General features: G+C 48.1%; 1 protein-coding gene across 1 annotated transcript in view; it reads right to left on the bottom strand.

The window, feature by feature from the left end:
• Positions 1-2,137: 2,137 nt before the first annotated feature.
• Positions 2,138-27,396, bottom strand: part of LOC148219588 (serine/threonine-protein kinase PAK 3-like) — a 105,808-nt gene continuing 80,549 nt past the window's right edge. The window contains exons 7-15 of the mRNA XM_088156353.1: positions 24,101-24,117; positions 7,504-7,567; positions 6,876-6,924; positions 5,988-6,100; positions 5,240-5,357; positions 4,679-4,778; positions 4,039-4,235; positions 2,659-2,796; positions 2,138-2,325 (exon numbers count right to left, since the gene is read on the bottom strand). Of these exons, the coding sequence (XP_088012479.1) occupies positions 2,197-2,325; positions 2,659-2,796; positions 4,039-4,235; positions 4,679-4,778; positions 5,240-5,357; positions 5,988-6,100; positions 6,876-6,924; positions 7,504-7,567; positions 24,101-24,117 (925 nt within the window). The 3' untranslated portion in view covers positions 2,138-2,196. The remainder of the gene's footprint in view (positions 2,326-2,658; positions 2,797-4,038; positions 4,236-4,678; positions 4,779-5,239; positions 5,358-5,987; positions 6,101-6,875; positions 6,925-7,503; positions 7,568-24,100; positions 24,118-27,396) is intronic.

Raw genomic sequence — 27,396 nt, 5'->3', positions numbered from 1 at the left:
TGTACGCAACATTTCAGGATCTAAGGTAAAGTCCTTCTTTAAGGGATATGGATGAGACTGGCCTTGGGTTAGCAGCCTGTCATCAAGACACAGCTGAGCCGTTATTACTGAGAGGAAGAACAGCCCTGCAATAAAGGTGTGAGCCCTGGCAGAGATTCACTAGAACCATCTTAGGCAGGACCAGTTAGAATGTACTGAAGAGTGAGGGGTCTAATCTTTTGGTGCAGTGTTGTTGGACTTTGGGATCACTACATCATTCCAAATAGGTTCCCTTCCCAGCCGAAGAGGCTTCCATCTGTTGCCTCTGCCAGAAGCACTGGGATGGACAGAGTGAGCAAAGCTTGGTCAGCTTGCAAGGTTATGAACATTTGCCACAGAGGGGCTGCAACAAAACAAAAAGCCAAAGCAAACAAGCTCATGGCCTGATTCTAGAACAGGCCAAGCATCCTTTGTCCCGGCTGACAAGACAAGAAGGTGTTTCCCACCTTAAAGGGAGCTAAGCCCTTTGCAGGACTAGCCCAAAAAGTCAAGATCTACAGTAGAAAGATGTAGGGGGTTTGGGCTTTTTTGTTCACCCGGTGGGAATTGCTTCAGTTGCTGTTTTGAAGGTCTTGCCTCAGTAGTCGTTCTAAAATAAAGCAAAAAAAAATACTTTTGCTGAATGAAGCCACATTATATCTGTCTTCCAAAAAGGAATAAAGAAAGCACAGATTTGTAGTTACTGCCCTGGAGAGAGAGAGAGACAGCAAGAACAGCAACACACATGGACCTCTTTAGGGAAAAAAGGCCAACTTTATTGAAGCCCGTATTTAAAGCAAATTATGAGGAGCTAAGACAGGACAGTATCTCATTGGATAATTGGGAAAAACATCCATAAGACCATACTTCAGGATGTGGCCCACGGGAAAAACACCAGGTGTTAATCTTTAATATGAATTCCATTTTGTTTTTCACCAGATTCCATTCTGTTTTGACAAATTATCATCCTGGGAGAATTCCTCCCTAACTGAAGCTACAACCAGCTTATCAGTCTGGGAATGGACCTGAGAGGCAGGAAAATCCAAGCCTGGGAAAGAATTTTCAAGCTGTAATTTCCTAGCTCTCTAAATGTGTGTGTCCACACAGATTGACTACTGAAATTATTCTGCTCCCTTCCAAATCATTTCACCACTCAAGCACAACCCTCAGGCACATCCCCATATTCCCTCTCTCCCAGCAGCTCAGAGCTGCATTGCACAATGCTTGCTGTGCTGCAGAGAGCACAAAGCAGGCTGGCCTGGTGCCCCTGAATATTTCTGCAAAGCACTCTGCATTTCACACCTTTGCTGTGGCTCCGTGCACAAGTCCAGGATTGCAGGCGCTTCCTCGCAGGGCTGTGTGAGGCACTGTCTCCTGCAGCTGTGACCTGACAAGCTGTCCCTGCCTCCCGCTGGCCTCGGTTCCCCTGGCACAAGTGCCGTGCCTGAAGGACGCTGCCCTGTGCTGGAGCCTGCGGAGCAGCCCGGCTCCCTGCCCCTGTGCCCAGAGTGCTGCACACACTGCTGACCTTGCCCAGGAGTTACAGGGCAGCCGGCCCAAGAGGGGCAATGCTCAGCCAGGGCACCAGCCCTGGGCTGCTCTTTGCCTTTCTCTCCTGCTGGCCACACTCCAGGGGGCCAATGCCACCAGTCTGTGCTGTGCCCAGCACGGCTGCGCTTCCCCTGGGGCCCAGCCAGCTGCCAGCTTGGCTCTGAGAGCAGAGGATTCGCCCGGTGCCAGGAGGAGGCACCCAGGGCCGGGCTGCTGCCTCTTGCAGCTCCAAGGGCCTCCTTCCAGCCTGCCTCTGCCCACTCACGACTGAAGGCCTGCACCTGCACAGGGTGATTTGGCTGCACCACTCCTTTGGTTCTGCCTGCAAGTTCCATTTCCCCTTCTGTCTCAAAAAGAAGCACCAGGGCTGGGCAAAACCTGGCCATTAGGCCATATTCCAAAGGCACTGTGGTCCGGAGAGGATGAATAAAGAAGAGCCTTCCCCACTTTTGAAGCACACCAAGGAAGCCAGAAATGTCACTTTGCAGCATGAGGAAACAACTGATAATTCAGAAAGAAATGTTGAACTTTCTCACAGGCTCAGAAGAAGGGGTATCTTCCAAATGAGTTGAGGTTTCAGAAAATTTATTTATTTATAATCCTACTCTATATTCCTACTCTACATTCCTACTCTAGGCTCGTATTGGAGGAAATGGTCCTAAATGGATTGCCACTCTCCTCATCCTTCCACTTCTTCAGTGACAGGATCAGTGGCACCAGGCTGGATGCAGGCTTGGCCGATGTTACAAATTGATGCTGTAAAAAGGGAAAAAGAAAAAGAGCAATGGACTATGACTTTCCAAACTTGGTGTTTTAAAGGTAGGGGTACTATTTTTAAGTGAAAAGGGGATTGAGTATTTCTAAGGACCATGATGCAACACTGCTCATTGCAGGTCACTCACTTGGACCAGATGACCTTTGCACCTCCCTCCCAGCCCAGCCCAGTCTAGGATTCCTCACCGTTTTCATTTGAAAAGCACAAGATTGGAGGTGAGGAGGAAGAGGGGCCTGATCTGATGCCTTGGCCTCCAGTGGAGGAGGAGCCCATCCCACGGACACTCTTTCACCTGCAGCCCCTTTGCATTTTACCTGCAGGAGCTCCTTGGCAGACCAGCGCCGAGCCTCGTCTGTCTGCAGGCAGCAGCTCAGGAAGTCCCGCAGCAAAGGCGAGAAGAGGTTGGGCTGCCGCAGCTTTGGTCTCCCTCCTGTGGCTATCAGGAGTTGAGGCTGGAGAAAAAGGAAACTCGAGGCTCAGCCTGCTCCTTTCACATCTGTCACTGCTCTCCCAGATGCCATTGTTTAACCTGCACTCTGCACTGGCAGTTTCTGCCCTGGCAGAGAGGCAGAGGTGACTTTCCTATACCAACAAAACACTGAAACCCCAAAGCAGCCACAGCTTTTCCAACATGCAGGGGATCTTGCCTTGGCAGCTGATCTCATTGGCTGACCTTGTTAGTGGGAACTACATCAGCAAAAGCACGTTTAGTTCTGTGAAGATTCACACCAGTTTGACAGGCTATTTGGAACAGGGACTTTTCTTTAACTGTTTTCAAGTATTATATAAAAGGGAGTTATTGCTCAGATAAGGAACCAACACTTGGAATCTCAAATTCAACACAGATACATTAAGATGCATGCACAAATGTACTAGGATGAAAATGCCTCTTTGGGCACATAGGATCCACCTGCAGCTCTGTCTCTCAGCAGTCTGAAAATTTCAGCTTCCAGTATGCAGAAAAGAAAAGCTTTCCATGTTCTAAACAGCAGAAGTGCCATCCCTTTGGTAATCCTCTGCTCATTTGGATATTCATGTGAATGCATTAATGGTATGCCCATCCCAGAAAGTGCCAGGAAAAAAATGAGAGGTTTTGGCAGGCTCTCCCCATCACCATGCTCTGGCTTGATGTGGAGAACGTGGCTTGGGCTATGAAAGAAATATGGTCATTAAGGGTTTCAGCAACACTGCATAAGAAGCAGAAGAGACTCTATGGCCTTTATTCCCTCATGCCCAGGTTTCAGGCAACGTTCCCATGACAAGAGCGTACACAGGGTATGCACTTAATCTCTAAAAAAACCACTGTTTTAGAAACTTTGTTTAATTTGGGTTTCTTTCCTTCATTTCTGCAGAGATAACACCAGCTCTGAGATTCATGTTTTGTGATATTAGGTCCATCTGCACAGACAAAAGAGCTGGAATGACTTGAAACTCAAAGCAGAGTGTTACCTGAAAAGAGCTGGGGAGTGTTTGTGTGTGGTAAGGCTTGAGTTCCTCAACTGAACTGAATCAATTACCAACCACTGAACCAATGAACCAAACTACAGCACATGCTGATGTGCTGCAGGGACATTTTTAGAAGGTGACCTTGGTGGAAGTGGTGTCAGCAGATGGCAATGGGATTTTGTCCAGTGGCACACAGAACATGGGACAGGGGAGAAAGACAGTGGGATCAGTAAGTATTTGCACCTTACCCAGACAGGAGTTTGGTTCCAGTTGGGAACTTTTTGTTCCACCATTTCAACTCCCACAATTCCAAAAGACCAAATATCCACTTTGGGGCCATATGGTTGACCTGTCACAACTTCAGGCGCCATCCACCCAGAAGTCCCAGTCACCGAGCACCTTTGATTCCGCTCAGGGATGAGCTGAGCAGAAAGGCCAAAATCAGCTGGGGAGAACAAGAAATACTGTGCAATTAGAAAACCAAGCAAAAGAACTCTCCACTGTAAGTCTGAGAGTGCACTGTGCAGACTCCCTTCCCTGCTAAAATCTGTCCCTGCTCTGTTTTCTCAGGGCTTTAGCCAAGGAAATATGGAATTGGCCATTTCAAAAATCTCCAAGTTTTTTACACTGCCCCAAGCAGTGGATTTTATACCCCTGAAGCTTTAGATTACAACTCCATCCCTTTGGAAGGGACACACCCACAAAGCAGTGCCTTTCTGGACAGCTTGTTCCTTGTGATGCCTCTGTGCACGTTGCAACTGTGCCTTCATTTGCAGCAGGGGCCCCTGCACTCCCACCAGCACCACTCTGGGGGAACTGGCAGCCACTCAAAAGCAGCTCCACACTCCATATCCCCAGAACTCTGCACCTGACCAAGAATGTACTGACCCAATTTGACAGAGCCATCGGTTCTGAGAAGGATGTTGCTGCTCTTCACATCTCGGTGGATCACGAGATTTGAGTGAAGAAAATCCAGTCCTTGCAGGCACTGAGAGAGAAAACAGAAACAGGAGGGTGTCACATTACTCACTTTTCAGAAGCAAATGCCATTTGGGGTGAACTATTATCTTTTTCAGCTGAGGTCTGAGAGAAATGAGTATTTTTCTTTGCCATTGCTTTCAAATTCTGCCACCAGTACCTTTGCTTTTACAGGCAAGGAATGCAGTCCAGACAGGCTCGAGGTAAACACATAGAGAGGCAAAGTGGAGAACAGCAAATGCAAATACAAGAGACAGAGCAAGAATTTAACAGCAGGAGATCAAAGTAGAAGAACAGAGTACAATGAATGCAGGCACACTGCCACGCAATTCACTTGAAATGCTCTTGCTTGCACATAGCATACCAGCAACACAGAAACAAAGCTTGGCACATGAAATCTCTGCAGTTCTGAGCCCCAGTTTCCCAAACAATCCTGCCCAAGCCCTCGGAAGCACAGGTGGGATCCCTGACCTCCCGACTGACAGCTGCCATCTCATCTTCAGACAGGTACATCTTGCTGATGACATCTCTCAGAGTGCCTCCATCCATGTACTCCATCACCAGCCAGAATTGCTTATCCACAAGGTAGCTGAAAGAAGGAAACAAGGCTGTGGATATGAACGTGCTTCACTGTTGTTCCTGGGTCTCTTTGTGATGAGGACACAGTGAAAGGAATAGACATTCCCTCTAGGCTGTGCAGTGTTTGCAGTCTGTGCTGTCTCGAGGAGAATGACACATCTGTGAAAAAGAGATGTGTTAGATGGCCAGCAAGTGAAAAGTGCAGCTTAGTAACAGCCCAGATAAAAACCCTGTCACACATGGTATTTCTGGAAAAAAAGCACCTAGTGTCCCTGGCAGGCACAGCAATGGAAAAGAGGGGACACAATCCAAGGGAAATCCTCTCTAGGATGATTCATCAGCATGTAGGAGACTTGAAAAAAAATCAAGCCCAACACCATGGAGGCGGTGAACTTACAGGCCACTGACTTACTACAATAGAGCGGATCCAGGTTTTGAACAATTTTTAAACTATCTGTGCTGGGGAAGACTCATGCAAACAAGATGCACTCTCTTCCCAGCCACTGGAGATGAGCAGAGAAATAATGATGATGCAATAATTAACAGCTCTATTTTCTGCCAGGGACCAATGTGGGTTTTTGATCTCTCATGTTTGTGGTACATAAATGAACATTCATGGAGTAAGACCATAACCACTCACCTGTCTAAATAGTTGACCAGGTTGGAATTCCGATTCTTCGTCATGACCATGAGTTCATTGATGGTTACTTCCTTACTTGTCAGTCCTTGAAGATTTATTTTCTTTATGGCCACCTAAAATGACATGGAAAATCAGTAACTTCAGAAGCTGGTGGCACAAAACCACAGAGCACACATCGAGTGAGTGATTTTGCAATGACACAGCTGAGGTGATTCAAAGTGCCTTGTGATTAGACATTGGAGTAATTAGGAACTGACATTCCAACAGCCCATTTCTCTGCTCCCTTGGGGGCCAGTTACAGGACACATGGCCATTGCTTTTTTGTTTTGCCTTGTCCACTTGATAACAAAGATGTCTTTACTGTCACCCACAAAGCTCTGCCCACACTCTCTGCTGCTCTGTCTGGGATTCAGAAGTCATCTGTGCTTTGGTATTCTCTGGATACATCCTGGGCTCTAAGCAGGGCTTGGGGCTTTTAAGGACTCCTTGCACATCTCTCCCAATGTGCAGTTCCCAAGTGCAGCACTGCAGGTGGCTAAGGAACTACCAGTAACATTCAGATGCATTTGCTGGCAGCCAGAAATGAGAACACAGCTCTGAAGCTGTAGCCCCAAAGAGCAGGGAGATGCTCTAAGGCACCACCTTTGTTTTAGCAATTGAGAGCGAGTGAGCGCGTCCCTCCCTGAAAGGAACCGCTGCCCTCCTCGCCTTCCTTCTGGCAGCTGAGAAGGACAAAGACTGTCCCAAAGGCAATTTCCAGGCTGGCACCAGTCTGTGCTTCTTGTGCCTTTGCTGCACAGCTCTACCCAAAGCTCCAGCCACAGCTCACACCAGAGGGGAAAGCCCTCAAGAGCTGCAGCAGAGTCTTCAGGGGCTGTTGACATTTACCTCTTCTCCTGTGGCAGTGTCAAATGCTCTACAAACCTCTCCAAAAGTCCTAGAAACAAAACAAAGCAAAGAAAGAGAAGCCATTTAGAGCCTAGAGTGAAAGCCAGGCCAGGCAGGAGATCTGTGCTGTCAGTGCCTAAAACCTGCAGGATGCAGGAGGGCTCTGCCAGAAGGCAGCTCTTGCATTTTCCTCTCAAGTGCATGAGCACTGGGTCTGTTCCTGGAGTGTTGGTGTTTACTGCCTCAGCTCAAAAAGAGAGATTATTCTTCCATCTGGGGTTTCAGTTTCTAAACTGTGCAGTTCTTATCCTGACCATGGAGTATTTCCTTCAGCAAACTCTTGGAAAGAAATGTTCCTGAGAACTGCTTTTTGACAGCTATGATAGGGGCACTGTTGCCCCTATGATAGGAGTAGGTTGCTCTTTCTGACAATGAAGATTGAAGTATCTTTGACCATACCTTCTGACCACACTTAAAAATTCTGACTGGCACTCAGAAGTGGAGCAGTCTAACCCAACTGTCTAAATGAATATATGATTGCAGCTCGCCTGACTTCACACTCGATACACATTCTACCAGCAAATCACCTGGCCCACGTGCATGTAGAAGTAACTGTGTTTGGACTCACCCGCTGCCAATATTTTCCAGTTCAGTGTATTTCATCACAGGATTTTCCATATTCACCATTTTCCCTGAAGGAAACAAAATGCAAGATGCTCACTTGAAAGCAGAGATCCCAGTTTCCAGGAAATACAAAAGGCAGCCCCACTGTCTAGGTCTCTGAGCCCTTTGTGGTCAGCTAGGTGACAACAATGACAACAGCAACAACAATAACAACAGCAACAAGACAGGCAGCTCTGCAGCACAGATGGCCAGCACAGAGACTGATTTTGGACAGTCCTTTGAAGAGCTCTCTTGCTAGGAAGCAATGCACAGGGAGATACAGGAGAGAAGGGCATTTTCTGCACCTTGCAGCAGTTTGCCAGAAGAATGCCTTTCTGTTTGTAAACCAGAGCAGCTCATGCTATAGGTAATCACAACGGGGCTTTCAGCATCAGGATCCTCACCCTTTATGAGCAGGCTAAACTCAAAGATGCCCTAGCCCGTGCCCCATGCGAAGAACCACACTGCTTGTCTTCACCCTGGCAGCGTGGATCAGTCACTCCCGTTGGGCTCGCCCTCTCAGCACTGCACATGTCCCCATCTTCCCAGCGCGGCAGAGTGGGCAAGGACAGCAGTGCTCCTCAGGCGCCGGTGTGACACCGACAGTTGCCCAGAGGAGATGGTGACCCTCTGGTGAGTCCAGGCCCTGCCATGCAGAAGCCAGCCCAGACAAGGGGCTGCTGCCTCGGGGCAGCTCTGCTCTGCAGCAGCCAGGTAGCAGCGGGACTCTTCCAGCTAAGGAAGGCTCCGGCCTCTGCAGTCACACCAGCCATCAGGGGCAGGGCAGCTACAACAACAAGGCTGGCAAAGCCCAAGTAGGAGCACTGACAAGCAATGGGAAGAAGCCACAGTCAGCTTGAGCCCCTTACAATCTGCTGCCCCCATTCAGGACACAACAGGATTGGCTTGGAGATCAGACACACTGAGGTGCAGATCAATGCCCTTCTTGTCCCAACAGGTGATGGTAGACACAGAATCAACTGGGCTCTGTTCTCAGCCCTACCAGGTCTTATGTGAGAGCACAGAACTGGCAGCTGTTATGGTCGAGAAGCAGATTAACTGAGTTATGCTTCAGAATCACAAAAGGCTTGATGTGTTTTCCTAGAGACTGATCTGAGTTGGGCCAACGGGCAGGATTTGAACAGACATGGGAATGACTGGGAATCAGGTATGAAAAAGAGCCATGGATCTGAGGAATATATAGCAGAGGGGCTGGAGGCTCACTCCTGAGAAATGCCTACAGTGCAGTTTTATCTGATCACACCACATAGCTGTTTCTCTTGGACATATCCTTATAAACATAAAACTAGGATATTAAATACAGATCGTTATACAGGTATCTTGTTTCTCTTTGAGGGCACAGTAAAAACGCATCTGGCTCTCTATTTGTGCTGTCACTTGATGTTCTTTCAAAGGAGTTCTCCTTTGAGGAGGACAAAAATGTAGTATTCTCATAAAAACAAACTGTAGATGTAGTAGTGGTATTTATAACAGTCCATGACACCAGTAACACACCTGCAGCAGGAGAGCTCCTTTGGGATGGAGGACAATAAAAACCAACCCCACAAAAAGAAAATCACACCCAAAAAACTTCCAAAAGCAAATTTTAAAAACCCCAAGCCAGTCTGAGCTGCCCTCAGAGGCAGCAGGAACACCCAGGACGCTCTTTTGCTGCCTCAGAGCACAGCAGTTCCTCTGGGGAGTCCAACACCAAACTCAGGAGGAACATTTGGTACAGCTATGCTGACACATGCACACAACACACTGTCCCTCAGACAAGAAATACACCAGACTTACTCAGTAGCTCCAGGTACTTCTCCTCAAGCTCTTGTTTCTGAGCAGCTGCAGCCACACTGGACCTAAACGAGCTGAAAAGGCTCCACTTCTCAGGCTGGGGACTGGGAGTGTCATTAAACAACATTGCTGCTGCAGCAGGTTCCATGTCAGAGCTTGTGTAGATCTGGGAGAAGAAACGAGTTTATGTCAGAAAGGCGGCTGGCAGAAATTAGCCTGAGATCCCATTTCAAATGCAAGCCTTTAGGAAGGTGCTGTAAGCCACATCCAGGGCAGCAGCTGAGATTCAGCAGCCCAGGAAGTCCTTCAGAGCAGCTGTGATAGAGACCAAAGCAGGATGGCACTCAGAGGCATCACCCAACCCTCTGCTGCTCTGTAGAGGAAAAGAAAGAAGGGCAGAAACCACCAGTTTGGTGACTGCAGTGGTTATCACTCTTTCACTCACTGTCTTTTCTAGAGCCTCTTGTTCCTGAAGGAGGAGATTAATTTTCTCTTTGACGATTTTCATTTCTTCCTCTAGCCTCTTCTCCCTTGCTTTGAGCATAGCCTGAGTTTCCTGCAGCTCTCTGTGCAGCTTCTCACTGAAGTTCTGTAAACGGCAAGAGAGAGAAAGTTTCTTGCGTGGAATGACACCCACTCTTACCCTTACCTGGTTTTGTAGATCACCCCACTGACGATGGAGATTCCAGTGATCTTGTATTCTTCTCATGTCTTCCTTGTTCCTCCTCTTCACTGCCATGGTGGCAATCTGAGGTTTGGGCACCTCTCCTTGTTGCTCTGTCTTGATGTTCTGTACACACAAATGCAGAGCAAATCACAGGGAGCTGCCACCAGGCTCAGCTTTTTCCTCTTTCAGCCTCAAAATCAAATTCATTCTGCCACTTCTTTCTGTTTTCATACCCACCTCTGCTTCCATTGTAACCCTCCCGTCCCTGATCTCTGCAGATTACAAGGCTCTGTGCTTCCAGTGCCTGTGGCACTCCTGGCCTCCTCAGTCCCAAGAGCTCTGTTTTATGTCCCTGTTCCTACCCTTCACTCTGTCACCTGCTTGAGCCAGGCTTACCTGGACATTCTCCTCTAGCTCTTCCACCTGCTGCCTGAGCTGCTCTTCCTGCTCTCGGGCTGGGCACAGCTCTCCCTGAGTCTGCCCTGGCACCTCTGATAAAGCAATCTGCTCATGCTCTTGCTCCAGAAGGGCCTGCACAGAAAGCAAGAGGAGATGGGTTTCAACTTCCCATACAACATTTGTGGGCCAAGTCTCTGAGACTGATGGGCTCACACGTTCCCAAAGCACTGTGCTGCTGCTCCCCTGGCTCATTCTCTGCCCATGGGGAGGCACAGATTCCAAAGTGACTCTGGCAGTACAGTCAGGGTCCATCTGGGACTGAAGCTCCAACAGCCTCTCAGGCAGCCGACAGGGAAGGTGTGGCATTTCTCAAGGCTCTGCTGAGGGCCTCCCTCCACTTCTGCTCTGTCCCCTTTGTCTTTCCGTGGTGACTGACACCCAGCCCTGTCCCACAGCTCCATCCTGGCTCTGCAGGTGGCTTCCAGTGTGGGCTCACTCCTTGTGACAGACACTTCTGGAGTTCATGTTCTCTTCAGGCCTGCACCACCATTCCTGCCTTTCTGACATCTACTCTCTTGTTAGAAATCCTGCTCAATCAGGAGAGAAGGATGCATGCACAGATCCTCTGATGGAGGTCAGAGAGCCTCCACAGCCACCTTAGTGTATTATATGGAGGAGGACCAAGGTGTTTATTCTCCTTACTTTGTCAACTGAGGATTATCTCACGTACGTATGACCAAAGTCACTAAAATCACCTGGAACATAAGATTATTCCACCTCTCTAGGAAAGGCGGAAACTTCCAGGATAAACAGTGGGTTTCAGGGCAGGAGAGGCTGGAGGAGGAGAAGGCCTCTGAGGGGAAAAAACCAACCATTTCTGGAGAGGGAAACTTCTGCCTACTAAGACTTTGTGGACAAAATGTGTCTCTTCTCCTCTCCCACTGAAGGAATTCCTTTAGGTAAGCTTTGCACACCCAACTGTCTAGGTGCACAGCTGGGAAGATTCAGATAGATAGACAGATAGGTAGATAGATAGATAGATAGATAGATAGATAGATAGATAGATCTATTATAATCTCTCTCTTACTATACTTTCTGGTGCTACACACATCTACACTTAGTACCCAGTGGCCTTCTTGGCCACCTGGGCACACGCTGCCTCATCTTCAGCTGCTGTTGACAGGCACCCCTGGCTCCTTTTGTCCAAGTCGCACATTTGACCTAAGATACAGCATCCGGAATTTCAAGACCTCTTTCTTGTTCTCAGCAGCACAAGACAGCAGTCAAGGACTTACAGCTTTACCCGACTCTTTCAAAACTGCAGACGTCACCACAAAATATATCAACAGAATCTTGCCTCTCCTAGTTTTTGCCTCAGAAGAAGGGTTCAGAAGTGTTTCTTTTGTTTCTTTTGCCACAAGGGACAAGAATGCCCCCCACAGCTTCGTGGACAACACAATCATCTCTTTACAGTTTATCAAAAGCCAAAAGACAGGTGGGCCAAAAGACTCAGTAGAAGTGAAGAATTACTCAAGAAAACTGCAGACCAGTTCCACAGGTGCCAAACACAGGTTTCCAGAAAGGGAAAACAAACAAACAAAACCTTGTGATCTCCAGCACTACCACATGTGCCTTTGGCCATAGCACTGCAGAAGCCAAGAGACAGAGCTTAACTGGGGCAAGGAGCCAGATGCTCACCTAGAGGCACCAGCTCCTTGGTGGCTCAACAAGACAGATCAAAGCCCATTTCCCAGCTCTCACTGCCTGGCAGGGGAATTGCTAGGTCCTGGCAGGACGCCAGCACTCAGCATCCTCAGCCACCAACAGCAAGTGCTGGCTGGTCAGAAACTTGCAGCTCTGTCTTGCACTAAAAACAGCAGCAGCCACAACTGGCACTTACTCTCTCGGGATATTCAGCTTCTGCTGTGACCACAGTTGGAGGCTTGTGATCATTTTCCTCATCCTTGGTCTCATCTTTGTCCTCTTCTCCAGGAGCAGCAGGAGCCAGAGGGGAGTCTGCTGTGGGTTCTGTGCTCTGTGGAGAGAGAGAAGCATGAGGGACAGGCCATTACCTATCATTTATAATCTTATTTTTGTTCACTCTAGAACCAGGTCTACTAAGGATAAACCATAGCAATGGGATTCTAAGTCACTCTGACTAAATTAAAATGGACTGATTCAACAGCACTGAAAATTGCTCTGAATTAGATATTTCACCCTGGTTACTATCAGCAAGCGATGTTCTCTCTGCAAAACCAGGGTTTCAGCTAAAATTAAGAAAATTAGGAAATTGCCAGCAATGCCTTTGTTATTGCTGCTGCACACATGGAAATGGATTTTTTTTTTAGCCTATCCAACTAGCCCTCCTCACCCTAATGCCACAGGCCAAGCTCACAGCTTCCTTCACAATTCTTAAACACTAGAAACATCAAAGGTTCCTTTCTCACTCACCTCAGGATCGGCACCTCTGAATACATGTGTCAGGTGACCTGTAGTGGGCAAGTAAAATGAAGCAGATTTGTCGGAGAAGGGAGACGCGGACACCAATTCGGTCATCAGCAAAGTCTCGTTTATTGATACGCAGAGTGGCGATTAAATACAGTGCTTAATTAGCTCATGCATAGTGCAAAATCTGAGCTCATCATTGGTCTAGCTGTGCGGCTTAGCTAAGCACTTCGGCATTCATGTTTTTCTCAATTCTGCGTGCCTTTCCTATCTCAAGGACACTGTATCCGTGAGACTGAGGCCCACTTTGCTAGCTTTACTAAGTTGATCTGACTATGGCCTTTTTCTTCCAGCTATTCCTGCACCAGGCTCTCTACACTTCCCCCGTTTTCTTTTTGAGCTAGAAGAGTGGCATGCCAAGCTTTGCTGACAGTCTTTTGAATAAAATTTTGTAAGCAAGTTATCAAGCAAGGTAGCAATAAAGCTAAGCACAAGAATATACCCAACACCATAATAGCATACTTAATAACGGTTCGAATCCATCCCCCAAGACCTAGGCTTTTTAACCACTCGTCAATGCCCCAACCATCTTCTTCTTTTAGGTTGTGTAATTTCTGCTGCATGTTTTGTATCTTTTTGTGGATGGACTCAGAGTGGTTAGATAAATTTATGCAGCACATTCCCTTGAACTCCTTGCAACCATACTGGCAACCTTACTAGGCAGGTTTTAAAAGGATTTTGTACTCCCCCTAGGCTTAAGCAGATTGATTCTTGTCTTGTTATGTTAGTGAATGTTACCCATACGTTTTCCCGAGGCGCATGCTGCATTGGAAAAGATTTTGTGCGAGCAAAGTTAGCAAGCATAAGCAGTGTAATGATCATCATTTTGATTTCTTTGGCGGCCTATTCTTTTTACGCCCTGTATTGCTCCCTGTTATCTGCAGTTGTTTTACCTCCTTCTATACTTTGATTTAACACCTCCTCTGGGTCTGTACCGGGCCTAACTGGTCCTACCTGAGGCCAAGGCAGGTGTGGGACTTTATGTCTGCATCTTGCAGCGATAATGTGTGAATTTGCATAGATGTGCTGCCTTTTAATCCAGTTGGTAAGTTCCCACCGGGCCCAAGCTAACAGGAGCTGTTCTGGTGTCTCGTATAGGTTTCGTACCTGGGCATATGGCACTCCTGCTTCTTTTTCTAGGGCCCGACCCCAATTTGAATTTCTTAGGTCGTCACTTTGACACCTCCAGCACCACAAATTAAACACTGTTCTCTGTTCCACCCATGAGCAGTCCCCACAGCCCCCGCACTTTAGGGCTACCCAGGCTTCACACCATGACCCCCCACACGCACAACAAGGACGGCTGCTGAGAGGCTGTTCTTCTTGGTCGGCGTGGCTCTCAATCCAATCAGCCCAATTCGGTGGTGGCTGCCTTAGCGTCTCACGGGCAGCGCTGTTATAGTGTCCCAAAAAGGTGGGGTTATCCATTCTAGTACCCGTGTCTCCCGCGTTTTCTTTTGTAGCTGTGTGAGTGCACCGAGTAGGTGGTTGGCAGTACTCCAGATGGTAAGATCGATGGGTGAGGAGATATCTCGGCGGGAGACAAACCCCTCATCGATGCAGCGTATAATACCCTTGAGGGCTTCATGTTGTTGCGGGGTCACGGTTACGGGTGCGGTTGGGTCAGTTCCTTTAAGTAGTGGCCTGAGGGAGTCTAGCAAGGAGTTGGGTATCCCAACAATCGGCTTGAGCCATTGCAGATCTCCTAGCAGTCGCTGTGCCTCATTTAGAGTGGTGATCTTTGTTGCAAGCTGGAGCTTCTGTGGCCGTACAATTTGGCCTGTGATAGACCACCCCAAGTACTTCCATGGTGTGGATCGCTGTATTTTTTCTTGAGCTATTATGAGGGATGCCTTTGTTAGGGTGCTTTGAATTTCCTGCATCTGAGTGTCTGTAAATGCTGATTCTTGAGCAAAGAGGATATCATCCATATAATGATAAATAATTGTGTTGGGCCACTGTATCCTCAATGGTTGTAATGCGGCATCAACATACAGTTGGCACAGGGTAGGCGAGTTTTTCATTCCTTGTGGAAGAACAGTCCATTCATACCGTTTATCAGGTTCTTCTCTGTTTATTGCTGGTAGGGTGAACGCAAATCTTTTAGTATCTTGAGGGTGTAAGGCAATAGTGAAGAAGCAGTCCTTTAGATCAATGATTAGAAGAGGCCAATGCTGTGGGAGCATTGCTGGGTTGGGGAGGCCTGGCTGTAATGCCTCCATCGCCTCTATTTGATCATTTACTGCTCTTAAATCGTGTAGAAGACGATATTTTCCTGACTTCTTTTTGATCACAAAAATTGGCGTGTTCCATGGGCTTGTTGAGAGTTTTAAATGTCCTTGTTGGAATTGTTCCTTTACGAGTTGATGTGCTTGTATTAGACTTTTCCTTTTTAGAGGCCATTGCTTAACCATTACCGGTTCATTGGTAGTCCAGGTGATTGGGATCGGGAAAGTCCAAGCAATGGCAATTACCCCAAAGGGTGCTCGTTGGATAAAACGACCCCCATCTGAGCCAAGATGTCCCTTCCAATTAGGCAATGTACCGATGGTGGTAATGCAACTACGGACAACACAGTCACCAAATCTTGTTCATCTATAGTGACCCTTACTGGAGGAGTTTTTCTGGCAAGGGTGAATCCTCTGACGCCTGTCACGGTATCCGTAGTTTGCATTGATGGCCAGTTGTGGGGCCATTTTTCTGGTGAGACAATGCTGGTATCTGCCCCAGTGTCTAGGAGTCCTATCATTTCTATTGTCTCTCCTGCATAGGTTAGTTTCACCTTCTTTTTGGGTCTGGTATGGAGATTTATTGTGAGCATAGCAATACCTGATGATCCAAATCCTTGGTCTCCACGTGGGGTTTGTCTTTGTGGTTGAACACCCCGGCTCCATTGTGGAAGTGGAATAAATTGAGTAACACGCTGGCCCTTTTCAATTGTAATAGGAGGGAAAGGAGTATATACCATTATTTGTATTTCCTCGGTGTAGTCTGCATCAATGACGCCTGGAAGCACAAACAGTCCTACAATGGAGCTCGACGAGCGTCCCACTATTAGTCCTCCATGAGCTTGTCCTTTGATATTTATCGGGCCATAAACTCCAGTTGGGACTTTGACGGGGCGAGCTGTCATTAACGATGTTTTTACTGCGGCTGTTAGGTCGAGTCTCAGGCTCCCTGTTGTGGCTGGTTGTAGACAGGAGATGGCGCTGGTGTCACGGCGGCTACTTGTGACCGGGGCTAATATGGTGGCGGCCGCCGGGGGCTGATCGGCGGCGCCCGTCGGGCCGCGCCGCATCCACCCGTATCTGTAGCAGCGCGCCGAGGGAGGCCGGTGGTCGTTCGATGTGGCCGGGGCCGCCGTAGGAGCACGGAGCGGAGCAAGAGCGGCTAACACCTGTGACTGTGTGGACTCGGCTTGTTTCTGCAGCCCTAAGCCTAATTCTTTTAGTGCATTAACTAAGAAAACCTGCGCCCCTCTCATATACTCTGGGACTCCTGCCTTTTCAATAGCAGCAGCAGCCTTATCTACAAAGTCCCCAAAGGATTCATTTCTTCCCTGTTTTATCCCCATATACATGGGTATGCCTGAGCTATCTTTGACCTGACCGATGGCACTCCTTACTAGACGCATGGCTTCCCTAACCTTGTCGGGTCCCGAAATCATTTGAGTTTCTGTCTTGCGGTATTGACCCAATCTCATCAGTTCGTCTATGGTAATTCCAGCTAACGGATCTCCCGGGCCCCTCTGTGTTGCAACTGACTCCTGAACAAGAGCTTGCCAGTGGGCGTTAAATAGCAACTGCTGATGTTGAGTGAAAATTAGTTTCACTATACTTCTCATATCATTTGGCAACAGTAGGTATGTATCGAACAAGAAATCTAGCATCTGCTTAGCTGGCTCACTCCGGAAACCAAACTGACTCACTGTCTGTCTTAGCTGGGCTAGCAGCTTCCAGTCGAGAGGCGAATATGCTCCTACTTGGACGGCTTGTCCTTGCTGATTTATCCCTTGTGTATACGTGACGGGGAAAACCCAGGTTTTCGCTGCGTCAACAGCGCTTTCGTCCCCAATCTCCAAGCCGTGTCTGGCTAGCATACTCCACGCCTCCCCCCGCCGTCTTGCCATCTCCTCCCACAGGTCACTTTCCGCCCTAGGGACCGGAGCTGGCTCCACGGTGGGCTTAGGGGCGGTAGGCTCAGACTGGCAAGGGGATTTTTCGCCGCCGGTCTGGGGCCCTTCGCCCTCGGAAGGCGGGGTTACTCCACCTTCTGCAATTGTCTCCGCCGCCGCGGCGGAATCCTCCTCAAGCTCTTCTAAGGGGGGTGCCGAGGGCCAAGCGCAGCTGGCCATGTCCGTCATTCCTGCCGCCTCCCCAGAGATAGGTATTTCAACTCTGGTCGTGCTGGGTGCTCGGGGCTCATTATCGCCATACTGATCATTTCTTTTATATGCCTTTACTGCCTCCCGAGCCGCCCTTCTCTCTGCCTGCTGCTTTAGCAGTGCGTTGTGAACTACCTGCCAGATCTTTCCCAGCTTTTTTGCTGTTTTATCATCCTCTAATACCGCCTCCCACAGTGCATCCCCTAACTTACGCCACTCATTTAAATCATGCACGGTGTGAGGATTAGAGAATAAACCTTTAGCATAACCCCAGACTAACAACCCCGGTATGTCCTTCCTGGGATTAATTTCTTTCAGCCCTAACTTATCTATATGTACTATATAGTATATATATATGTATATATGTAGTATATGTATATGTATTATAAATAAATCATATGCTGCTTGCCTGTCCATTTTTCGTCGTCAGCGCTGTTGCAACTCTCCGGCTTCGGCAGCACGTATGGCCCAGGACCACCTTTATGGCTCCTGGGGGTGTCTTCCCTACGTCGTTTGACACCGACCCGGTTGCAGCAGGCCCCAGCTCTACTTCACCGACCGTGGCGCGTTCTCCCCCGTTTTCTTTTTCAGCGACGGAGGCACGTCGGGGTTCACCATTTGTCGGAGAAGGGAGACGCGGACACCAATTCGGTCATCAGCAAAGTCTCGTTTATTGATACGCAGAGTGGCGATTAAATACAGTGCTTAATTAGCTCATGCATAGTGCAAAATCTGAGCTCATCATTGGTCTAACTGTGCGGCTTAGCTAAGCACTTCGGCATTCATGTTTTTCTCAATTCTGCGTGCCTTTCCTATCTCAAGGACACTGTATCCGTGAGACTGAGGCCCACTTTGCTAGCTTTACTAAGTTGATCTGACTATGGCCTTTTTCTTCCAGCTATTCCTGCACCAGGCTCTCTACACAGATTCTTTGAGAAAATTAGAGAGAAAAATAACATTTTTAGAAGGCTTTCTGAGATAGCCTCCCAGTTTGCATTTTCAAAGTTGTCCTGCTTGACCCCGCAAACTGAGGAAATGTCAGACTCTGCTGCCACAGACTTTTCCATGGAGGGAATGCAACCCCTGCTGGTTCCCTTGGAAATGCTGCCCACAGACCCCTGGCTACAGACATCCCATTTTTAGCTGAATATGTTGGCAGGAGCTTTCCCAAATCAGTGGCATCCTTATGCTCTTTCTGTTTCAAAATCAACCCAATCACTAAGAAAGAGCAGGAAGACATACAAAAGCCAGGTTAGGTTACACCCAAGGAAAATCTCTACTTACATGCCAGGTGTGTCAGGTAATATCCAGAATAAATAAGTCCATAAACTGTGCAAACTGCCTCAATCAGATCCTCAATCATTGTAACATTGCTGTGCAAGTTTGGAACACAAGAGAAAACAAGTCTCTTGTCATTGCGCAGTTGCCCTCAGATGAACAGGAGGATGCTCCTGCGCTGAGCACACCCAAGGGCGGCTCTGACACTGAGGCCTTCCGTGCCCCAAGGCAACCTTCTGATGTCACCACAACAACGTGGCAACCATGCCCTGACATCACAAAGCAAACGTTCTGCATTAGTCTGTGAATGTATGCAAAGCAGCCCAACCTTCCTTACAGCAAACACAAATTAGCCGGGGAAGTTCTCCTCTGTCACAAAGTAGCACAAACTCGCCTGGTGGGCCAAACCCTGTTGTTCAAGGGATCCAAGAATAACTTGGAGACAGAAAACAAAGAGAATTTGTAAGAAGAGTGCAAAGAAAGCTATTCAGTGAAGACATAATGGATGTAACAAAGTTTCTAAAATGCAACAAGTAGCAGAAGCACAGTAGTTTGCAGAAATTGTTATACAAGCACTTGTCTTAGGGAAAAAAAACTTGATGTTGCTAATAGGGAATCAATCATATATATTATTGGTTAGCAGACATCTGAACATTTATGTTATTGGCCATCCAGGCTCACGCTATTCTATCCAGATAGTGAAAATATTACACAAGCTGTATACTCTTCTAATAAATATTTCTGGATATGCCATGTCTGGGGACTGTGTATCGTTCATACGTTGCAGTGCCCCAAGCACCTACAGCCTGTACTGCAACTGACCACTGAGATGGGACTAAACCAAAGGAAATCAGACCTGTGGCCACTGATGCTTCTGACTAAATCCAAGAATGCCTGTTCCTGTACCAAACCTGCTGCACACAGCTCAGCCTGCTGCTTCACTGCTAGGGCATCTCAAAAAAACATGTGGGGCCTGTGCCTCACCCCTGGAGCTCCTCTGAGCACATCTGTGAGCCACAGAGATGGGGTTGGGATAAGGAAAGAGAAGGAGAAAGTTACGAAAGAATGTGGGAAGATGTAGAAGGTGGCAGGAGGAGGAAGCCAGTGGGGCCAAGTAAGTAACTTCCATCAAAATTGGGAGCTCCAAGGCAGGACCCCACAAATGTGGTATAGAGACTCATCACCTGTGACTTCTTTCTCAGTTAAAAAGAACAGATAAATATCTGGCCTTTAGCTGTGTGTCTAGGTATGAAGCCATGTTAGATTTTTAAATGTCTCCACACAAGTTTGTCAAGTTTTCTCCAAGCTTCCAAGTTCCCCAGCCCCAGGAGCACTAGTGTCCAGTTTTGTTGGTTTTGCAGGGGTTAGTTTTTGGTGGGGGGGGGGAAGAAGCTAGCCATGGAAGTGATATTTCTGTGAGGAGCTGTTAAAATCTTTCTCCCTGCCTGGTAACACCAATCACTGCCTTGCTCTGAGAATAGGCACACTGCTAAGCCACTTAGAAAAGCTGGTAAAAAAAAGCTGGTGAAAGCTTGTGCCATGCCTGTGGTGATGATGTGACCAACAGCCAGAAGCATGACGAGTGATTCCCCGATGTGGAGCCTGGACAAGATCAACCTTACAGTTCTGCAGAAATCTTTAAAAGCTGTTTCAATTGATAGAACTTGAGAACAAATGAACTTACGAACACCAATTCTCTCCTGAAAAAAAGGAAATTCTTTCCTGAGAAAAGGAAAAGGTGGAAACACGTGAAAAGAGCAACATGGTAACACTAAGGTCAGTGCAAAAGAGGGCGGGGAAGAGAAGGCGCTCTGAGCGTCCGAGCTGAAATTCTCCCGCAAGCCGTGGTGAGGAATATAATACAACAAACAATTTCTCTGTAATTCATTAGGTGGGGGAGGGGATGCAGAATTCACCTGCAGCCCATGAGAAAAAGGTTCTCATGCTGGAGTGTGTGGATGCTGAGAAGCTGTGATCTGGTGAGAGGCTTGAACAGAGAGAGAGAAGCCTTGCTTCCAGAGATAGGAGAAAAAGACCCTTGCCAAGCCATGGGGACAGAGTGGAGCTGCCCCATCTGCCAGGACACTCAGAATGACATGGCTTCTGCTGTGTGACCACCAGTTCTGCCTGGGCTGCATCCAGAGAAATCCCTCGTGCCCACTCTGCAGCAATCCACTAGAGCGTGTCAGGTTTTCTGAGCGGGCTGGACAGGATTACATACAATTTCCCATCAGCTCCCCATGCAGAGTCACCAGAGACCAACAGCCAGCAGGGAGAGCTCCCCTCCACCTTGCAGAAAATAGCCCCCATGGCCCTTTCATGTCTCCTCCATCTTCTCCACAGGGAACACTGTCCCCAGCTGAGCAGGGGGATGCAGGATCAGAGCCTGTGGCCGGCCTGCTGCCCGAGGTGTGGGCAAGACTGTTCCAACAACAGCAGCACCTCCTGGATCCTGTGCGGCCCTGGCTGTGCCAGAGGCTGGCAGAAATCTATGGGTGGAGGGCAGAGGCTGCAGAGGCCTCCATCCTGCACAGCCTTTGTGCCCGTGGTCCGCATGCAGAGGCCTTGGTGGAGGCGCTGCAGCCTCTCCTCAGCCTGGTGCACGGCACCGTCAGCGCCATTGCGCGAGTAGGCCCCGAGCCTGCTGCACTTCCATCACGGCAGAGGACAACGGGCCTGTGGCCAGCACCAGCTCCAGCATCTCCAGCTGCTCTAGCTGCCAGGAGAGGACTCCTGCCACTGGCCCTGCAAGCTTCAACATGGAGCAGGAAGCTGGAATGTCACAGCCGGCCTCCAAGGGAGTCACAGCTGTCCCCAGCCCATACCTGACCCTGCAGAGTGGGACAAGCCCCACTCTGAGAGGAGCCAGAGCAGGCAGCAGTGGCAGATCCATCTGCCCAGGGCAGCATCTGCAGCCCCTCTGCTCCTGGCCAGGGCAGGGACCACTGTCTCAGGGATTCCCAGCACGCCCAAAAGAGGAGAGCCCCCAGATCCCAGGATTCTCTTTAGCCCAGCAAGAGCCCACCCTGATGGTGGCACGAGTGAGACTCCAGGAACCCTTTAGCCAAGAAAAAGTAAATTCTCTTTCTCTGAAAAAGTCCCTAGGTTCTGCTTTCTCCCCTTTCTAATGTCTTTGCTTGATGCCCACAGCCCACCACTGAGGGACCCTGGAGCCCCAGGACCATTTTGGCAGCATTTCCTCACACAGGAAATCCTGCTGCAGCCGTGATGGTGGAAGAGCTTCTGGGAAAGTGGGTGCTGTGCACCGCATGGTTATCCTGGAAGATGTGTCCAAGCTGCCTGCTGACTTACCTGGAATCCTGTAAGGCTTTTGACACAGCTGCCTGTGCAAGGTCCCTCCCCTCAATGAGAGAGAGATGGATTAGGACAAAGCAGAAATCAAACGGAGTGAGGATCAGCAGATCAGAAACCCTGCCTAAAATAAGAAATCAAAATTAATTCTGAGAAGCAGGAGCAGCCATAGCCGTGGAGACAGACCTGGAAGGGTCACCAGAGGCCACCAACTAGACAGGAACAGCTGGCAATGCTCTGAAAACAGCTTCAGATACCTCCGTGTCTTCAGTTCGTCTATTTGTGGGTTCTTTGCTTGCTTGATTGGTTGGTTGGTTATTTGGTTATGTCTTGACTGGCTTATTTCAGATGATTTCCATTTTTATTAGCATCTGTTAGCTGCTGACATTCTGCTTCAGATGTCTAAGATAAACAATTACATAAATATTTTCCTCAAAACAGTCATTTTTATCTTCCTTCTAATTGAATGTCTCAATGTTCATTTTAAGAGATATAATCTCTCAGCTACTGTTGAAGAGAGCAGAGTTTTTCCCACTGGAAAACAGTTGATGACACAGTCCCTGGTGAATAATTTCAAAATGTTATGTACACTCACAGCAAAGAAATCTATTATTATTATATATATAATATAGGTACATATATATATTATATATATATATATATATATATATATATATATATATATATATATATAGGTACCTGCAGGACATTTTTATCATTAGTACAGGTATTCAGAAACTGGAAGAAAAAACCCAAATTTAGTTCTCAGTGCAGCATTTGTGACCACTATAGTGATAACTATAACCCTGAAGATTCAGTTAAGTGAATAAATATGAGCTAAATGTTGATGGACCGTAAGATAATTCTGTTACTGTAAAATAGTAAAAGGCTGATATCATTTCCTTAAATACCAACCAACCAAACACACTGTCTTCGTTTTGATTTACTAATTTAAATAAACTCATTTTTCTGTTGTGAGACAGAACCAGGAGCAAAAGAGCAAGGCAGGCCTAAAACTTAAGAGTATAAAAAAAAAAAAAAATTAACTACACAAACAAAGGGGGAGAAAAACCCAAATTCAGAATAAGATTTTCTTTCCAGACCACTCCTTCCTTCCCTCTCCCAATCTTCATAACAACAAAACAAACATAAAACAACTACTTCGGTCAGTCCCTAATTTAGTCTTTTTCAATTCACTTCCGGAGAGAGAAGCCTCTTTTTGATGAAAGCTGTAGGGATTTTTCCACAAGAAGGAAGAAAACAGTCCTCTCGTGGTTTCATTTTCACGATTTACATCCACCCTGACCTGCAATCGTGACGCTCCTCCCAACTCCACAGCCTTCCCAAAGCTGTAGATGTGGGCCATGTTTATTTCATGGGGTATTACTTTTAAGAATGAAATGTTCCACAGCAAAGGGTCTCTCCATTTCTTTTCTTTTTATTCATGCTTCATCCTCAGAAAACCGAGATCCCCTTCTTTCCTCGAGGCAAAAGATTCTTAACACAGGTACTTTTTGGTCAAATCATCTATCAGATGGAACATCTCCATCCCCCCATGTCTTTCTCCATGGTTTTTAGGGATATTCAGTACATCAGTTCATCTCTACAATCTTACAAAAGGATTTTTAGCCATCTTGACAGCATCTCCTCATTCTTCCATCTAAAAAAACTTAGCTCTTGCTTCACTGCTTCAGAAATCTTATTCCCTTTCATATTCAAAGGAAGGCTGGAGGTTTTGCAAATCTTATCTGAGCAGTAAAGAGTTAAAGTTTAACACAACTCCAAGAGTTGTGCCAGGCCCAGGCCGTGCTGGGTGAGGGTGGCTGAGGTGTCACTCAGCCTTTCTGGGGCTGGGCTGCAGCCCCACCCTGCCCATGGCCACCCCTGCTCCCAGACAGGCCCGGCTGCCTCCCCCAGGCCGTGCGGGGGCTGGGCAGGCCTGGCCCTTCAGAAACTGCTCCGAGCCAGCAGCAGGAGCCGGGCCCCCCTCAGAGCCGCGGGCCCGTGGAGGAGGAAGCCGTGAAGGTCTCATCAACGAGCCTCTCCTCCTCCCGGCCATCGGCTCCCCTCGTTTGCAAACGGGGCCCAAGCGGCCTCCCGAGCCTCCCCCCGGCATGGGGGGCGGGGGGGAAGCTCGGGTTGGTGTCACCTGCTCAGCTACAGGAAAGACAAAAAAACAAGTTCCGGATTACCTCCTTTGAAATGTGTTTTCAAGGAGCGAACTAACTTTCTCCCATGGGCTGTTGAAGGTGTCCCAACCCCCACAGAGGAAGCTCCCTCAGAGAGAACTTCTGAGTTTCTTCTTCCCAAGTCAACCCATCACACCCATGAAAAGGTTTCCTTTTGCCACATAAAGAAGCTGAAACTTGCAGACTGCTGAGAAACAGAGCTGCAGGCGTTTCCTCTTTGTGTGCCCAAACAGGCATTTTCATCCCAATACTTGGTGCATGCATCTTTATGTGTCTGTGTTGAATATGAAATTCCAAATATTTGTTTTCTTACCTGAGGAATACCTGGTGGATTTCCTTTCTTTTCTTCCAATTACCATTCTTTTCAAGAACGGGACAAAAAGCTTGATGAGTTCTGGATTATGGCAGCTTTGCATAAGGGACCAGCAAGCACTTCAGTGATGCCTTTCATGTAATAATTCTCGGAAATAAGAGTTAGTTAATATAGCAAAGTCCCTCTTCCAAATAGCCTATCAAGCTGGTGCAAATCCTCAAAGAAGCAAACATGTTTTTGCTGATGTAGTTTCTACTAACTAGGTCAGTCAATGAGATCAGCTGCCAAGGTGAGATCCCCTGCATGTTGGAAAAGCTGTGGCTGCTTTGGGGTTTGGGTGATTTGTTGGTACAGCAAAGTCATCTCAGCCTCTCTGCCAGGGCAGAAACTGCCAGTGCAGAGTGCAGGTTAAACAATGGCATCTGGGAGAGCAGTGACAGATGTGAAAGGAGCAGGCTGAGCCTCGTGTTTCCTTTTTCTCCAGCCTCAACTCCCGATAGCCACAGGAGGGAGACCAAAGCTGCGGCAGCCCAACCTCTTCTCGCCTTTGCTGCGGGACTTCCTGAGCTGCTGCCTGCAGACAGACGAGGCTCGGCGCTGGTCTGCCAAGGAGCTCCTGCAGGTAAAATGCAAAGGGGCTGCAGGTGAAAGAGTGTCCGTGGGATGGGCTCCTCCTCCACTGGAGGCCAAGGCATCAGATCAGGCCCCCCTTCCTCCTCACCTCCAATCTTGTGCTTTTCAAATGAAAATGGTGAGGAGTCCTAGCCTGGGCTGGGAGGGAGGTGCAAAGGTCATCTGGTCCAAGTGGCCTTCAATGAGCAGGGACATCTTGAAGGAGATCAGGTTGCTCAGAGCCCTGTCCCACCTGATCTGGGATGGTTCCAGGCATGGGCAACTACCAGCTCTCAGGGCAACTTGTGCCACTGTTGCACCGTGCTCCTAGTAAATAAGTTCATTCTTAGAGGTACTCTGACTCAATCCTCTTTTTGGTTAAAAATGTTAGCCCACATCCTATTGCAACTGGACATAATTAAAAAGGTGTCCCATACTCCCTCAGAAGCCCCACTGAAGTTTTGGAAAGTGTCAATAAAGTCTCCCTGGGGCCTATTCTTCCCCAGGCTGAATAACTCCAGGTCTCTCAGTTTGTCCTCAGAAGAGAGGTGCTCTCTCCTCTGACTGTTTCTTTTGCCCTGTTTTGTAATTTGATGGTGTGGTCAGTTTTATCTAATGGCAAAAAAATTGAAGTAGATCAGTGCTGCATCCAGAGGTGTGAAATGGTGATGGAAGAACCCAAGGAAGCCAGTCCTGGCTGAGCACTCAGAGATTTGGCTGTGGGAAGGAGGGGCTGTGGCAGGCTCACTGTGAGCCTCTGAGGGGCCCTGGTTTGTGCCCCCACCCCACTCTTAGAGGTTTCTGCCACACAAACAGGGACAGCTGAGAGGGACTTGTCCCAGCCCCATCTGCTGCCTGGCATGGTCAAGCAAACAGGACCTGCCCCAGGGTTACTGCCAGCTTGTGTGGCAGAGAGGGAACTGCAGGACCCAGTGCCACTCGGCTGTCCCTGCTGGCAAGGAAGGAAGGAAGGTGCCATCCAGCACAGGAGGGGCAGGGCATGGAAAGGGAGACACTGCTGTGTCTCCCTGTGGAAATTAGCATGATGCCTGTCTTTCAAAGAGAGGCACTCATGTGAGTCTTTGGAGTTTCCTGAAAGGAAGAAACCCCAAGGACAGAAAGCACCATTTCCAGAGCCCTGGCAGGACAAAGTCCCCAGCAAGATGAAGACACCAGAATAAAGAGATGAGTGGGATTCTGGGCCAGGTTTGCCTGTGATGGCAAGATCTTGCACATGAAGGTTGAGGTGCAGATGGCGCTGTTGGTTCTCTTTCTGCATCTTTCTGTGAACCAGAGCAATCCTGACTGAGCCCGGGAAGCACTGAGCCTTGAAAGTCATGATTCATTGTTTGTTTTTTGTTTGTTTTTTTTTCCCCTGTGGACAGCATCCATTTGTAACATCAGCCAAGCCAGTGTCAACCCTGGCACCACCCATCATTTCAATGAAGAGGAAGAAGAAGGAGACAAGAATTGAAAAATCACATTGAAACATTACCTGTGCATCCAGCATAGAATAGGATTGTTGAGTAGAATTGTAGATTAGGATTATAGAGTAGGATTATAGAATAGGTTAATAAATAAATAAAGTTTCTCAAAGTGCAACTCATTTGGAAGATTCCCCTCCTTCTGAGTCTTTCAGAAAAGACAACATTTCCTTCTGGATTGCCAGTTGTTTTTTAATGCTGCTAAGTCACACTTCTGGCTTCTTTGGCATGGTTTCTGAGTAGGGAAGGCTCTTCTTCGTTTATCCTCTCCAGATCACACTGCCTTTGGAATATGGCCCACTGGCTTGTTTTTGCCCAGCCACGGTGCTTCTATTTGAGGCAGAAAAGGCAATGGCATTTGCAGGCAAAACCAAAGGAGGAGGGGGCAGCCAAGCCATCCTATGCAGATGCAGACCTTCTATGATGGCTAAAATCTGGCCTGGAGGCTTCACAGTCATAGATACCCTCATTAGAATTCCACCAGTCTATGCCATTAGGGAAAAGAGGTCAACATCCCCAGGAGGAAGGCATTTGAAAGCTGGGACATTTAAATTCAAACAACGCCAGCAATCCCTGGCAAGCATGGACACAGGGAGCTACTGGCCAATGAGCTGGGTGGTAACCAAATTCAGCCAATTAGGAGACCAGCCACGGAGGGTTTTTAACATCTTCTAAAGAGGAACTGCACTCGGTAATATTGGCTGTTGCTGTGTGAACTATGGAGTGTCGTATCTTTTAAATCTCAACGGTGACAGCCTTCAGCTGTGACTCAAGAGCATTTGCGTTCCTGCCACTTGGATTTGCATTCCTAAGTGCAATCTCTTTGGCTGGAGGAGAGTTTGGCTCCACTGAGAAAGCAGAAAGATCAGTGAGGCTGCTCTGAAAGGTCTCCAGGATGTGGTGCAGAGCTGTCAGTGACTG

The sequence above is a fragment of the Sturnus vulgaris genome, chromosome Z (assembly GCF_052056855.1).
Source record: "Sturnus vulgaris isolate bStuVul1 chromosome Z, bStuVul1.hap1, whole genome shotgun sequence".
NCBI lineage: Eukaryota > Metazoa > Chordata > Aves > Passeriformes > Sturnidae > Sturnus > Sturnus vulgaris.
The sequence above is the reverse complement of the archived record's forward strand: the minus strand, read 5'-3'. Positions and strand labels throughout refer to the sequence as shown.